The sequence below is a fragment of the Arvicola amphibius genome, chromosome 3 (assembly GCF_903992535.2).
Source record: "Arvicola amphibius chromosome 3, mArvAmp1.2, whole genome shotgun sequence".
Taxonomy (NCBI): Eukaryota; Metazoa; Chordata; class Mammalia; order Rodentia; family Cricetidae; genus Arvicola; species Arvicola amphibius.
Genome location: NC_052049.1, coordinates 83,877,261 through 83,892,241, shown reverse-complemented (window position 1 = coordinate 83,892,241; position 14,981 = coordinate 83,877,261). Strand labels below are relative to the sequence as shown.

Sequence of the window (14,981 nt, the reverse complement as noted above, 5' to 3'; positions counted from 1 at the left end):
ACAGTAATACACACAACCAGAAAACAAGAATGTGCATTTCAATTCTGATTTCAACAAGCACCAGGCAGAGGACCGGAGCTTCAATAAGCAGTTTCAAATCTTCTCTTCCTGACATCTAGGAGACTAAGGATTTCAGCATTCTAACTCAGAAATAATTCTAGTGTTATTTTCATTACTGAGGACTCTCTGTGAATCTGCCTACCACATTTACAACTATATTTCAACAAGAGCAGGAGGCAGAACAGCAAGGACAGCCACATGCTTACGGTCACTCATGAGAGCTGGACTCAAATTAACCACTGTCCAAATAAACCCACTGGCTCTTCTGGTTCACAAACCAAACTACGGACACAGCACACTATAGCCAAAAAATTACCTCTCGAACTTCATCGTCTTCTTCATTGGTATTTCTCTGTCTGCTTTCTCTGAAACGCCGGACCTAGATCACAATAAAGAAAGTCAGACACCGTGTGTTCTCACAGCAGAGCCACCCAGAGCACTGGTGGCAGAAGAACAGAGTCATGGTAACGTGATGGTTTCGTGATATAGATATGAATAATCTGCATTGGTATGGATTTTAAGGTCAATTTTGTTATGTGTATATGTATTTCTGATCTTGATTAAGGTATTATGATAGTGTAGTTCATTTAAAAATGTAATGTATAATTAGGAAATATAGGTTGTTAATGAATAATCATCGATAATAGTCAAGCTTATAGTTATGTTAGATTTTCTAGATATATAGAGATATATTTCACTTAGATAAGTATTCCTAATATCTTTCAAAGACTACAGAATATGGCATTTAATGTTTTAATAACTTCGGGTTTTTCATGACAATGAGACATGTCTGCTCCTGGCAGCACCAATCTACTTCAAAAGAAAGATGGGCATCGAAGAGGATCCTTATGGAGTTTGATAGCCATTTGGGCAAGAAACTGCTCTTGCCTGGACTGTTGCATAAACTGGACACAGAGAACCCATAGAGAGAGGACTGCTGAACTTGCCTAAATGTGAGATGATTCTTTGGGGTTCCTGACTTATGTCTGTGAGACATTCTGCAGGACACAGCAGATACTGACTGAACTGCCTTTGAAATTTCCTGCTTCATGGAAATGTCTGCTGGAAACTATGGACCTGTAGGCCGAAGATGGATGCCCCAACGGTACAGAGAAACTTTGGGTGACTGTCCAGGCAGCAAAATGTCTCTGTGATTTCTAGAGTTTTGTAAGTTGCTTACTTCTCATTTACTTAGGTAATATTATATCCTTCTGGAGTCTTCAATGGAGTTGAAGAATAAATAGTTATAGTTTTCCTTAGTTATGATAAAAGATAAAGTAGATATAAATATTGTAACTGTAATTCTTGCTTGATAACTATTTTGTTATATGTAATTTTACTACGTAAAGTGAAACCCTTTCTTTTTTGTTTAAACAGAAAAAAGGGGAAATGATGGAGGATTCTCATTGGCCAATAAACAAACTGCCTTGGTTTTTTTTGATAGGGCAGGATTTAGATAGGTGGAGTAGACAGAACAGGAAGAAGGAAGTGAGGTAGATGGCTCAGACAATTGCCCTGCCTCTCCTCTCTGGGACAGACTGCCGTGCCTCTCCTCAGGGAAACAGATGCGATGAAGCCAGCCACCAGGTCAGACAATGTTGAATCTTTCCCGGTAAGACACCACTCGTGGTGTTACACAGATTGTTAGATATGGGTTAGTCAAGATGTGAGTAAGAGGCTGAAACTAATGGGCCAGACAGTATTTAAAAGAATACAGTTTCCGTGTAATTATTTTGGGGCATAAACTCGCCAGGCGGCCAGGAACCGGGCAGGATGAAAAGCAGACCTGCCCGCAGCTCATCACCACAGTTTTGTGGTCTGTGCCACCGAAAGACTGAAGCAACCATTAGAACTCTAGTGGGAGAGCAGCACAGGGAATGGGTGCTTTGCTTGGGAGATCTGTTCACTGTACACAGGGAAAAGACAGCAAGGAAAGGAAAGGCTTGGGAGAGACTTGTAAAAAGTCACCACCAAAGCCAAGAAGCTGGATGAAATTAGAAAGTGGGTAGGTAGATGTAGAGGCCCAAGGACTGAGCCCTGGAGAGTCCAGCTTAAGAGGATGGAGAGATAAAGTTACCAGGAAAGAAAATTCTCCATTAAGGACAGAAGAAAGCAGGCCTCAAGTATGGAATCATGTAAGACCTGCAAGTTAAAAATGTCTCAGGAGCAGACAAAACATCACAGGAGACCTTGACGAGGGCAGTTTCACTCCACTAGAACCTTGGTTCAAACCAGCATGGGAGCCAGGCATGGTGGTACACATCTTTAATCTCAGCACTCGGGAGGAGGCAGAAGCAAGTGGATACCTATGAATTCTAGGCCAGTCTGGTCTACATAGTGAGTTCTAGGACAGCCAAGGCCACATAGAGACCCTGTCTTTAGAAGAAAAAAGACACAGTAAGGCATGGTGCCCTGGGTACCAAAACACTGTCATTCACAGATAACACAGGTGCAGGAGGCAAACTAGGGGGCAATGAGGCAAACGCTAGATGCATTTTAATCCTCACAACCGCGGAGATTCTGTTATTTTACAGATAAGGCACAAAGAGCCTAGAGAATGCAAGGGGCAGCACACAAATGATAAGGCTTTCGACTCTGAGCGGACAATGTGGTCCAGAGGCCATACTCTCGGCTACCATGACACAGAGACACACACGGTGCAGCTAAGGAGTCAGTATCACTGAAGACAAAACGACAACTCCAGCACATTCCAACGTGCAGCTCTACATCCTACAGTCCTGAAACATTGTACTGAAAATACTTTTCCACATCTTTCAAACGCACATTTTGTTTGTTTGAGACAGGGTCTATGCAGTCTAGGCTGGACTGAAAATCATTATGTATTGAGGATGACCTCGAACTCCTGATCTTCCTACATCCACCATCTAAACACCAGGGTTATGAGCATGCATAGCACCTGACTAAAATCCTAGTAATTAATAGCTATAAAAACGTCTAGGTTGTCTACATGACAGTGCTCAATGAAACTGAGTTTCCCAACTATTATGCACTGAGGACAGCACTAGCGGGACCTACTCTGTGCACTAGTTTTATCTGACTGTCGTCTTAGGACACACCCTGGGACCGCACTAAGGAAAGGACCTCCTCAGACCCCACAGTGCCCACAGCCGTGCTGCTTGCATGAAGCTCCTCCAGCAGGGCACTTACTGCCAGCTTTCTTAAGTCAAATTTGACAAATAAAATCCATGTAATATTAATGGTCTTGGTTAACTGTGATTAAATACTGTGTCCTCAAGCTTGCTAGACATTTATACTTCCTTATGAATTCCCTTTTCATGTCTTTTGTTCATGGCTCTACTGAAATGTTTAATATTTTTCTAAAGCTCACATTTTATTTGAGTCTTTTAATATTATATTGAAAGTGTTAGTCTTTTCTTTTGTACATTCATAAATATTTTCTCCACATTCATACCCTTTAATTTTGCTTTTTGACATGCCAACATTTAAATTTCAATGTAGTCCAATGGAAGGAAGCTTTTTCTCTGTCGCTCCTTGATATGCGGAGGGAAAACATGCTCCAGGTAAGACTCAAAACTCAATCAAAACGAATGAAAAGGGCGAGACAGCAGCAATTCTTATGCTGCCAAGCGTTACTCCGCAGCGCTCTCAGGAGCTCAGAAAGACACTTTCTCAGGACAGAACAACCTTTACTCAGCATCTGCCATGTGTCAAACTCCTCCGGGTGCTGCTAGACACAGTCTAATTTACTCCTCATTTTAATAGATTAAAAAAACCAAACTAATCAGACTTAAACAGTCAATCAAAACCAAACAAAACACAACATCAGCAGCTCACCTCTTCGTCAATCTTGTCTTCCAGAGCATCGATGTGGCGTTCCTTCAGAAAGCGCTGTGTTTTCTCCAGCTGGTACTTCACTAACTCTTCAATGGCATCCTTTTCTTCCTTATCCACAAACTCCTGAACTGCTTCCCCCATCCCTCTTTCTGTCAGCAGTGAGAGCTGAACATTCTGCAGGAGGAAACACGTGCTGTTAGGTGCACAAGTGCTATGTTCCTCAGCCAGGGACTCCCCAAGAAGGAAAACACAGTCTCTTATGGAAACGGATGCACTGGGGTCAGCAGGCAGCACTTAGCCAAGGGCCAGAAAAATGGGAGAGGAGTCAAAGAGAGTTGTAACTTCAGGGGTCTGAAAGGCTGTGACAGTACCCAGAAAAAGCCATGAACGATGACTGGAAACAAGGTGAAGCCATTGGGGGAGGGGAGATAATGGTTGTGAAATTTTTGCCATCTCACTCTGGGCCTTGTGACTGTTTTATGGTGAAGAAGTCTGAGGCTACAGATGGTACTGAGGGTCCTCATCACCTGCTATAAACTATGGAAATTGTTGGGGGTGCTCCAGGTAGAAGAGGGAGGCCCAGCTGGGAAATGGACCAAGATGCAACACGTGTGCATGGACAAAGGAGACCCAGCCAGGATATTTGAGAACTGCGAGAGACTGAGGAAGGTTAAGAAACAGACTCTCCCTACATGGCCCTCCGACACCTGGTTTTTAGGCCAGAGAGAACAGAGCCATTTCTGACCTACACAGTTGCCAGGTAGCAGATTTGTGTGTGTGTGTGGAGGGGGGGTTGTTTTGTTTTGTTTGTTTTGTTTTTCGAGACAGGGTTTCTCTGTAGCTTTGGCTGTCCTGGAACTAGCTCTTGTAAACCAGGCTGGTCTCGAACTCACAGAGATCCGCCTGCCTCTGCCTCCCAAGTGCTGGGATTAAAGGCGTGCGCCACCACCGCCCGGCTCAGATTTGTGTTTTTTAAAATAAATGCAACTAAAGAAGTTCAAGTAGTTTTACTAGCACATGGTTGTTTAGGTTTAAAAAAAAAGTAACTAAATTAAAAACTACATTCAAACATAAGCTAAAAATCTCAGATCAAGACTTACAACAAAGACAGGCAAGCCACACACTAGTGAGTCTGGCAAAAGACAGCAGCAGTGCGCAGAGAACACTCTAGTGTACTGGCTACTGCAGAGCCACCAGGGAGTCACTTCACATATGAACTATGCACACACCACACTAAAATCTGCTGTTGGCCATTCTTAAAGCCATAAGCGGTAAGGAACTACCTTCTCCGCGGTCTGGAAATACTGCTTCACCAAGTCTTCTACTCGGAGTGTTGTTCCTTCTGAAGCAGGTTTTGTGATGAGCTTCCCAAAGTTGATCTCCTCACCTACAGAAAGGGGCCAGGGAGAAACAGCTAGGCTCTCACCAACACTTCGGGGGTGCCACATAAATTTTGAAGCAAAAAAAAAAAAAAAAAAAAGCCTCAAATTTGCTAATAGCCTTGATGTCATCTGGAGTTTATTTCTTTTTCCACATAGTCCATATACATTCTCCCCATCTTTAAGGACCATGGCTATGGTCACTGTTCTAAGACTCTCCCCAGACCCCACATACCCTTTCAGGAAGTACGAGTCAAAACACTCCCCAAGAACAGAGATATTACTCGCTTCTTCCACGGATGACAGAAAAGTGGTGGGCAGAGCTTCCAGGGCCCACGATAAAGCACAGCAGTACCCAAAAGAGCCACTGATGTCACCACCACACACCCACCCCAGTTCAAATACAGGAAGCCAGTTTCAACCACAGTGCCTCTTACAGACTGGTAAGAGAAATGTTATTGACTCTCAGCCCTGAGCACCTGTCAGCACTCTGTGAGAACGGTAACAGGAGTATGATTAACACACTTCTGCTGACTTCCTGAGGGCAGTCAACAGAAGGCAGCAGAAATGCAGCAGTGCCACTGATGGTGGAGACAAGCCCAGTTCACGGCATCTCCTGCCGGTGGACAAACACGCTGTGAGCTCCAAGGACATTGACACTACTTTTAATTACCAGGACTGCTCTGCACTGGCCAGACCCTATGTGAAGGCCATTCACAAAACAACTGCAGCTTTGCAAAGAAGCAGTCTCAACAGTAGACAATTATTAACTTATACAATGTCACATATGTAATAAGTGGCCAAAATAAGAGATTTTCAGTTAAGACATATCCGGGTGGCATCATATCTACCACACAACTCAAATTTAAATTAAAAAGTATTCCCAGGCCATTCTACTAGGGATAAAACACAAACAGGGTAAGGTTTTTGTCAAGGAATCAATAAGAGGTGACAGATTAAAATTCACATCCAGAACCCAGCTCTTGCACGTGCCTTTCTGAGTCCTACGGCAGCATGATACGGCCTACACGTCAATATCTGAAAGATGGCTTCAGGCTGAAGTCACAGCATTCATAAATTACTTTTTAAAAAATTTTGCTAATTTTTTTTTCTCAATGTGCATGAAAATGTACCATGTATTAGCAGTGCTTGGAGGCCAGATGAGGATACTGCATCTCCTGGAACTGCAGTTATAGACAATACTGAGTCACCATGTGGGTGCTGGGAATTGAACCTGTATCCTCTAGAAGAACAGCCAGTGCTCTTAACCGCCGAGTCATCTCTCCCAATCCATCATTCTTATTTTCGTCCACTGCTGGAAATCTTACTAGTTATAAAGGGTAGGGCCTCTATAACGAGCATGACTGATATTTCTTATGAAAAAGCGTTATTCAGTTAATGACTTTGTTTTATAGTTAACAGGAGGACACTAAGTGTCTATAAAATTTAAATACTCAATCATCAAAAATACCAAACTACAGAACACTTTTGACTTCAAGTATGGTCTTCCTGAAGCAATGTATACACTAAGTCAAAATACTTAAAACTGCAAAAGTTGAAAGCATGTTCTGTCAACTCATGGCAGGAAAGGTGTGCTGTCAACGACAGATGCCTCGGCCTGTGAGTGCTGTGACTAGCACCACAGTTTGAAAGGCTGTGTTTGCAAACAAAGCCTTCATTCATCCCCACTGCTTTATAGACTGAACACAGCTGGGTAGGACAGTGCAAGCCTGCAGACCCAGCACTCAGGATGCTGGGGAGGGATCTGGAGTGTGAAGCCACACTGGGCTACAGCAAGACCTTATCTCCAGAAGGAAATAAAACATAATCAGAAAATACTCCAAATGCTCATTTTGAGAAGATAAAATATTCCCTTACCATTTTTTGTCTAACATTACAAATACTAAAATGTCTACTACTATCTTCATTTATTTTACCAAAGACTGATTTGCACAAATCCTGCTAGAGCATTCTTTAACTTTTTTAAGTAACCAGCTTACCTGTTTTTCCCTTTTGTTCCCTGTGCCTGAAAAAGTGGATGACATCTCTGGGGTTAGCAACCCGATCCACAAACTTCTGGCTAAAGCGAAGAACATTGAAAGGTTCAAAGCCTCCACTGTAGTCCACCTGGAAAGACAGGAAACAGTGCCAATTTTTGAGAAATACAGGTTTGTTTGGGGTTTTTTTTTGGCATCTAAAGTATTTATATCAATCTAAAAGCTCAATACTTTTACATTTGCAAATTCATGTTCTATGTTAAAGATCACGATGATGCTAAACCATTTGTCTTATTGACAGAATAACACTCAGAAGGTGAAGTTTACACAAACAATTCCTGTTCAAGACAATAGAGCAATGCCATCCCCGCATGCTGAAATGTTCTCTATCTCCTGTGAGAGCCTAGGCACACAGCATGGGTACTATCTGAAAACAAGGTGATACTTTCGCTGTTCTTTTCTTTAGCCAGAAGTTTGTGGTTGGGGTGCCCAGAGTGGAGCAAGGGAGCTGAGCAAGGACAGATCATTTAGGAAATGACAGCAACCATGAATAAAGTAGCAAACCTACAAAACTCACCTGAGATGGGATCAAGCCTCAGGCCTTCCCACTTCTGCCTCTGCTGGCGCCGACTCTATGCTAAGCATTTAACTTACTACTTTTCAGAAAAGTATGTGAAGTCTGTGTTACTATGAAAACTAGTACGGTTTAATTAGCACAAAGGACCTACCCGTAGTCGTATGAGAGGCTTCTCTGGCTGTAGAGAATTCCCTAGCCGCTCCCGCTCAGCATTTTCAAGCATTTCTTCAATCTCAAAATAAAAACGGCAAGTGTTCAATTTTGTGTAAATTGGCTGACATAGTTTATAATACTGCTGCTGACTGACCAGCCTAACTCCATCTTACAGATGGAAGCCGTTCTGTTATGAGGTCAGAACAAGTTCATTATTATTTGCTGCAAAATTCAAGTTGTCCATGCTTTATTTAACCTGTTTCTGGAATTTGCCATGCTTCCCACCCTATGGAGCTGATTCATACCTTGAATATATCCTGATTAAGATCAGATGTTCTGCCAAATAATTTTAAAATATTCTGCCAAGTTCCTACATAACCAAACGTCTGGAAATCCTCCATCCCTTGAAAACCCCCTCATATTTTGGGGACTATATAAACCCTACCCTCTCCTGTGTTCAATTCTGATTTTCAAACCTCACTTTAGGGAGATAGCCCTATCTGACAGAACATAAATCTTGCTTAATTTGGCCAAGGAATTTGGGTAATGGTCTTTATTCTCATGGGTGGGATTAGCAGCACAGAATTCTGCACAGCATCTCCACAGCGCCTTGACTTCCCATCTCACCAATAACATCTTTTAAACACACCTTGTGGTGCCTACACCATCCCTTAATATTTTTCTTTTGCAAACATTCTCAGCAATTTTTCCATCTCTAATGTAACTCCTTCACAAGAAAATCTACAACACTGATTCTGTTCCAATTTCTAATCATGTTTCAACACGGGTTCCCTTGCCTTAACTTTAAACCAAATAAATCAAGGTTTCCAGTGGCATCACATAGACTCTGCAGAAACCTTTGAATGTTTACTTGGAAAAGTTCAAGTAAACAAGATGAGTGTTTCCAATATCTGAAGTTGCCTCATGCTATACCAGGTCAAGCTTATAAAATCTCAGAGATCCAAAAGCAAAATCACTTGTCCTACATGGCTCCAGAGAGCACGAAGGTGCAAGAGGGTAATCCCAACACATCTTCCTAACGGCTGCAGCTGATTGTCAGCCTGAGCTCTTCTCCGAGTCTGAGATTTTCTAAAGCTGCCCTGCTCTCCCTGCCTTCACATGCCCCATCCTGGGATTACGGCTTGTAGCACCATGCTTGGCTCCTCAGCAAGAATATCTGGTGCTGCTGCCATAGCACATGCAGACACAGAGACTTGAAAAGTAGGTAGCACAACTGAGAAAGTGGCATTCAATGTCTTACAGTCTACAGTCACCTGCGCTGGTGACTATGCTACTGGATACAGAGACCTTCAAGGAGATCTGCTTGGCCAAGTCTCAGTTCAGTGAGCATGCATGGAGCACCCACCAGCCAGACAGCAGCACAGAAAAGCTGGGAAGCTGGACATGGCAGCACAAGTGAATCCCCACATTCCAGAGGCTCAAAGACTGAGAGTTTGAATTATCAGAGTGAGCTCCAGGCCAGTTTAACAACAGAACAAGGCTGTCTCAAAAGACAACAAAACTTAACAAGTGGCTCTGTCCTCACAGTGTGACAACAATGTAATACGGACTGTATCAGAAAGCCCAAAATTATGCACTGCATGATTTCCTGCTGCTAGCAACCACTCTCCTCTCTGGATTCTTATAACTCTCCTTAAGGGTGGGGCATGCTGGAAACCTGGCACCTGAGAGGGACAGGCAGGAGGTTCACAGCAGAACCACATTCCAGAATACCCAGGCCTCGTGCTAAGAACCTGTCTCAAAAAAAGAAAAGCAAAAAGCCGGGCAGTGGTGGCGCACGCTTTTAATCCCAGCACTCGGAGGCAGAGGCAAACGGATCTCTGTGAGTTCGAGGCCAGCCTGGTCTACAAGAGCTAGTTCCAGGACAGGCTCCAAAGCCACAGAGAAACCCTGTCTCAAAAAACCAAAAAAAAAAAAAAAAAAAAAAAAAAAAAAGAAAACGCCAGGAAAAACCTGGAATTTGGAACAGGGGTTGCAGTGCAGCTCAACCAGTGTGAGTTAAACCCTCAGAGGACATTTCACAGCCTGTGTATCACGACTGCAGGGAAAGGGATTGTGATTTTATATCAACTTGACAATGTTAGAGTAATCTGAGAAAGGGAACCTCAAACAGAGAAGTCTACACTCCTAGTCAGCCGAGTCAGAGAAGCCAGTCACCGTGGAACCTGCACACACTAAAGCTTTTCAGGTCCCACACAAGCCACACACGTTGCTCCTGCAGCTGTGACACTGGCCAGTTGCCTAATCTGAGGTACAGGCTAGCCCACTCAATGGTAGAAACAACTGCATAAAGAATATCATCTGCATAGCCCTGGAGTCAATTCCTGAAAATAACAACAAGGAAGAGGGGGAAACAAAGGAAGAAAGAGCAAATGGGAGGCAGAACCTAACCACACACAGCACTGTGAATGGATTAATGACAGCTTTCGACACAGCACATAGCAGCATTAGGTACGGATCATGACCATCACTATCCCCATTTCCGACCTTACACGAGACCAAAAGTAAAGCCAAAGCTGACAGAGTGTGGACTGAGCATGTCAGCATGTGAGGCTAGCAAGCTGCCCGTTTACATGTGATAAAATGCGCAGCCCAACTACAGCAGGGCACCCAGAAGCTCCACAGAGGCTGAGAAAGGGAGGGAGTCTTATTTGGAGTAGCTTTCAGGGTGGGAGGTGTGCAATGGAGATAGGAAGCGTGGGACTGTAGCATCCTCCCAGCTCCAAAGTCAGGGTCTTCACAAGGAAGATGAACCAACTGTAACAAGGATGAAAGTGAGGAAACTGGATGTGTATGCTCCAAAGAAGTTCTGGGAGAGTTAACTAGCTTCTCTACATCTAGCATCCTTCTATGTAAAAAAAAAAAAAGTCTTTGCAACTAAATATTCAGCCCCCAAAATCCATTTGTATTTCCCTCTCTAAGGCCCAGCAACACTGAAAAAGAGGTGCAGAAACCTGTGAGAGCCAGAAGATAAGAATGGCTACAAGACATCACCTGTGGGCACGACACTGCAACCATGAACTCACTGCAGCCGCATCTGGCTGCACAAGACCAACTACTGGACACCGATGGGTTCTGGAGAAGGGGCAGTCATCTTCAATCATGTACTCACTGATGCCAGGCCCAGGGAGCTGGCCCTGTTTAAATCCCATGACTCACAAAACAGACACAAAAATGGAAAAGATGTCTTCGTGAGGAGAGGGGGGGCTTCAACGGTGCAAGGGAGAGAAGGGGGACGTTATATACATGTATGAACTTGTCAAAGAACAAATTTAATCTAAATAATTACACTTAAAAAAACAAAAAGACTTTGGCCTCATTTCCTGAGCGCCAGTGGTGTTGCAGCTTCATAGGTCCCTCTGCTCAGCGGTTTCTCAGACAACTCAGACCTCACAGCTGTGCTCAGAAAGTTACCTTCTCCAAGCAGAAGCTCTGGATGGCTTGGGTCACTTTAGGGTTGTCAGGGTTGAACAGGCTTGGGTGGTTAGCCAGAACCACATCCTCCATGAAGAACTGCCGAACTGTGCAGAGAAGCAGCTTCTGCATGTTCATCTTCCTCCCTTTAACGCGCAGCAGGCCCACGTGTCTATACAGAGGAACCAAGAGCTCAGGCATAGACATCCTCAGGAAGATGGATGCATCAAAGCTAGCAACCAGGTTTGGGGCACATGCCTGTGATCCCAGAACCCAGGGACTGAGGCAGGAAGATAGCAAGTTAGAGGCTAGCTGTGATCCCTTCACAGACAAATAAAAGGCTCCATTTTTCACTTAGTAATTATAAAAGAATACTCTTAAAAATACATGTTTCTGTTAATTTAATTTTTTATAGTAGAAAATGGCAAGCATTCTTCTTCATAAGAATAAAATGTACTCTTCCATCATCTCCTGTCTGAGCAGATACAACTTCATAACGAAACAAACCTGACAAAAGTAAAATAAAATGCTAAGCAGATCATGACAGAGCCACAGGGAAAACCACAAGTACACATTCCACTGCCATGCTCCTTATACCACATTACCATAACCATCAGAATCTCAGTGGGACCACTGGGTGAGACCTTCTATAGAAGCTCAGTTTAGGTTGTTGGCATTTTGTGAACTTACAGAAAAACCATTTCCCCATTTTATTGTGGGTAAAGAAACGCATGCACAGCAAAGTTAGAACTTTGGTAGGGAGCCCGTTTTACCCAATTCTTGGATTCTACTGTGAGGCATTTTATTAAATTAATTTTAATTAATACCAAACTACCTACTTTTTAGTAGTCAAAGTGAACAACAGTTATCTGTACTACTTCTCTTAAAGCAGCAAGTGCTTGTTTGTTTGATTTTTTCACTTTTTTATTTACCTAGGAATAAATGAGATGAGATGGGGGGGAACCTTCAAAACCAAGAAAACAGTGTAACTACAAAACTCAACCTTCACACACAAAGTGACTTGCAGGGGAAGAGAGACGGCTCAGTGAGTTAAGCACTTGTCTGCAAGCCTGAGATCTGAGTTTGATCCTCGAACCCAAGCCAACTGGAAGAAAACTGGTTCCATGGCATATGCGCATCCTCACACCTCCCTCCCTCCCTCTTTCACACACACAGTAACGAATGAAATCTGAAACTAAGCGAGCTATTCTCTGCTGTCAAACCATGGATGTGGGGTAACCAGCCTACAGCATGGATTTCTTAAGAACTGACTTAGAATATGTAAGTACTCACTTCTTCACAGCTTCTCCAGGGGAAAGGGAAGTCACCACTGAGCTTCCAGGCTGAGACACATAGAAGAGCTGCTGCTCATTTTTGGTTGGGCCAATTTTACACTCGTGTTCATGGCCCCAGATAACGAGGTCAATGAAGTCATCCAAAAACTGCTCTGGGATGAAGTTGGTACTCCCATGTTTACTCCTACACCAAGATTTAAGAGCAGAACATAAGTTCATAGCAGTAAGGGAGCATTTCATCTTAGGTCTACACAGATCTACATATATCATGTCAGAAACTGCCCAAGGGATGGGTGCGGGAGAATTGTCGGTAATCTGTCAATCATGTTTTAAATAAAACGCTGATTGGCCAGGCAGAAAATATAGGCGGGAAAACCAGACAGGAAGTAGAAATAATGTAATGAGAACAGGAGAACTCTGGGAAGGAGGAAGTTGATTCCTCCCACTCCTGCCCAGACCACCGAAGCAGCAGGATGTGATCTGCCTCACTGAAAAAGGTACTAAGCCACATGGCTAACATAGATCAGAAAAATGGGTTAATCAAGATATGAGAGTTAGCCAGTGAGAGGCTAGAGCTAATGGGCCAATCAGCTTTGTAACTTATAGAGATCTCTGTGTTATTTCTTTGGGGCTTGCCGGCTGTGGGGTACCAGGCGGGACAGAAACCCCAACAAACAAGCAGGCTTGGCCCCCTCATGTTATAGATGTGTATTCTATTGAATTTCAGAGCACAGGTTTATAAATTTGCAGGATATGATCAAACCAGAGGCCTGACTGGAAGCACGAGGAAGCCAGGTCTGCACTGGAAGGAGATGGCAGAGTTAACAGAGAGAATAGTCTACTTTGGGCAAGTCAGGAAAACCAGCTCTGTCTACCGCAAACCCACAAGTGGTCCTGATTGCACACCCCACGAAGCAGACATATTTTAAAAACTGAGTTAAATCTAAACTTGTGATAAAGAACACACTCCTAAGTGTGTTCAGTGATGCTTAACTTCTACTGGCTATAGAAAGAAGGAATAGGGACCAGAGAGATAGCTTAGTGGTTAACAGCACTGGCTGCTCTTCCAGAGGACCCAGGTCCAATTCCCAGCACACACATGGCAGCTCACGACTGTCTGTAAATCCAGTTCCAGGGTATCTGATGCCAATGTACATAAAATAAAGTTAAATAAATTTTTTAAAAGGAAGGAATAAGGTGGTTATTTTAGAAGAAAACACTAAAGTACAATGACCTTATCTGAAGGCTGTGCTTTTAGAATGAGCAGCCTCTGTGAGGAAGGATCCACCTGAGAGGACAGAGTGCCCTGCAGGGAAGAGCAGGCAGTGAGGGTACTATAGAGAGAACAGCAAGGAAAACTGCAGCTACCCTCAGGGAAGATGGAAAGCAAAGTTAAGAAAGCCGAGGGCCTTTGTGCTTCGTATGTCTTTGTGTGAGTCAAGTATGCAGGGTGTGAGGAAAAGCAGGACACACTCAAACATAGCACGATGCCATGGTGCCTTCATAGAGCACACAACCCAGCTTGCTGAGAGACTAAAAAGTCTCTTGCTAGCTTCAGTATCCCTCCTTCTGCAACAAGAACCAAGCTGGTCACTATAAAGTGGAAATAAGTCAAATGGAAAGGGTGCCTGGCACACACCCAACTGAGCAATCCTGTGGGAAACAAGGTATTCATATACTCAGAAAACATCTTCCCCCAACACTAACTTCAAAAGAGAAAGTGGGAACTGCACTGAGGGGCAAGCTGTGGTCTACTTGATCACACAGGAGTATCACCATCTTCTGCAGTGAGCTGTCACACACCAACCCTCAACAGGCTTAATCTTTTGGAATAATGGGTTTTTCCTCCACCTTTCCCTGTGCAGCGCAAGGTGAGGCAAAAAAGGGAATGCTCGGCAGTTCATTTGAGGAACCCTCGCATCCCAAAACACACTTGAGACCGTTACAGACTCCTAAATCTACCTCCTGAAGCCTTGCACTGACCCAACACTCAGCCTAAATGCATTCAAATACACTGCATGGTCAGGCCCAAATCCTGGAGTCTTCTTCAGCTCTGTCTCTCTCCCCTTCCAGCTTCCTGAACTCATTCCTACCACCTCACCTTACTTTTACACTGTAGCGATCACAGGACACACCACGCTTCCTCTGGCTTCTCTTCCTCCCAATCCATCATGAACTCTACCAACAGAATAAACTACCTACAACCATTAGCAAAAGACAACTGATCTAGGCCAGGTGTGGTGGCGCACACTTTTAATCACAGCACTCG

The 14,981-nt window shown here is 43.7% G+C and overlaps 1 protein-coding gene across 3 annotated transcripts in view; it reads right to left on the bottom strand.

Moving 5' to 3' along the window:
- The window catches only part of Mre11 (MRE11 homolog, double strand break repair nuclease), a 50,006-nt gene that overhangs the window by 20,469 nt on the left and 14,556 nt on the right, over positions 1-14,981 (bottom strand). For all 3 annotated transcript variants that reach the window (XM_038323752.1, XM_038323751.1, XM_038323753.1), the window contains 7 exons: positions 12,711-12,896; positions 11,418-11,589; positions 7,981-8,061; positions 7,256-7,382; positions 5,160-5,263; positions 3,877-4,050; positions 377-439 (listed from right to left, as the gene is read on the bottom strand). In XM_038323752.1, the coding sequence (XP_038179680.1) occupies positions 377-439; positions 3,877-4,050; positions 5,160-5,263; positions 7,256-7,382; positions 7,981-8,061; positions 11,418-11,589; positions 12,711-12,896 (907 nt within the window). The remainder of the gene's footprint in view (positions 1-376; positions 440-3,876; positions 4,051-5,159; positions 5,264-7,255; positions 7,383-7,980; positions 8,062-11,417; positions 11,590-12,710; positions 12,897-14,981) is intronic.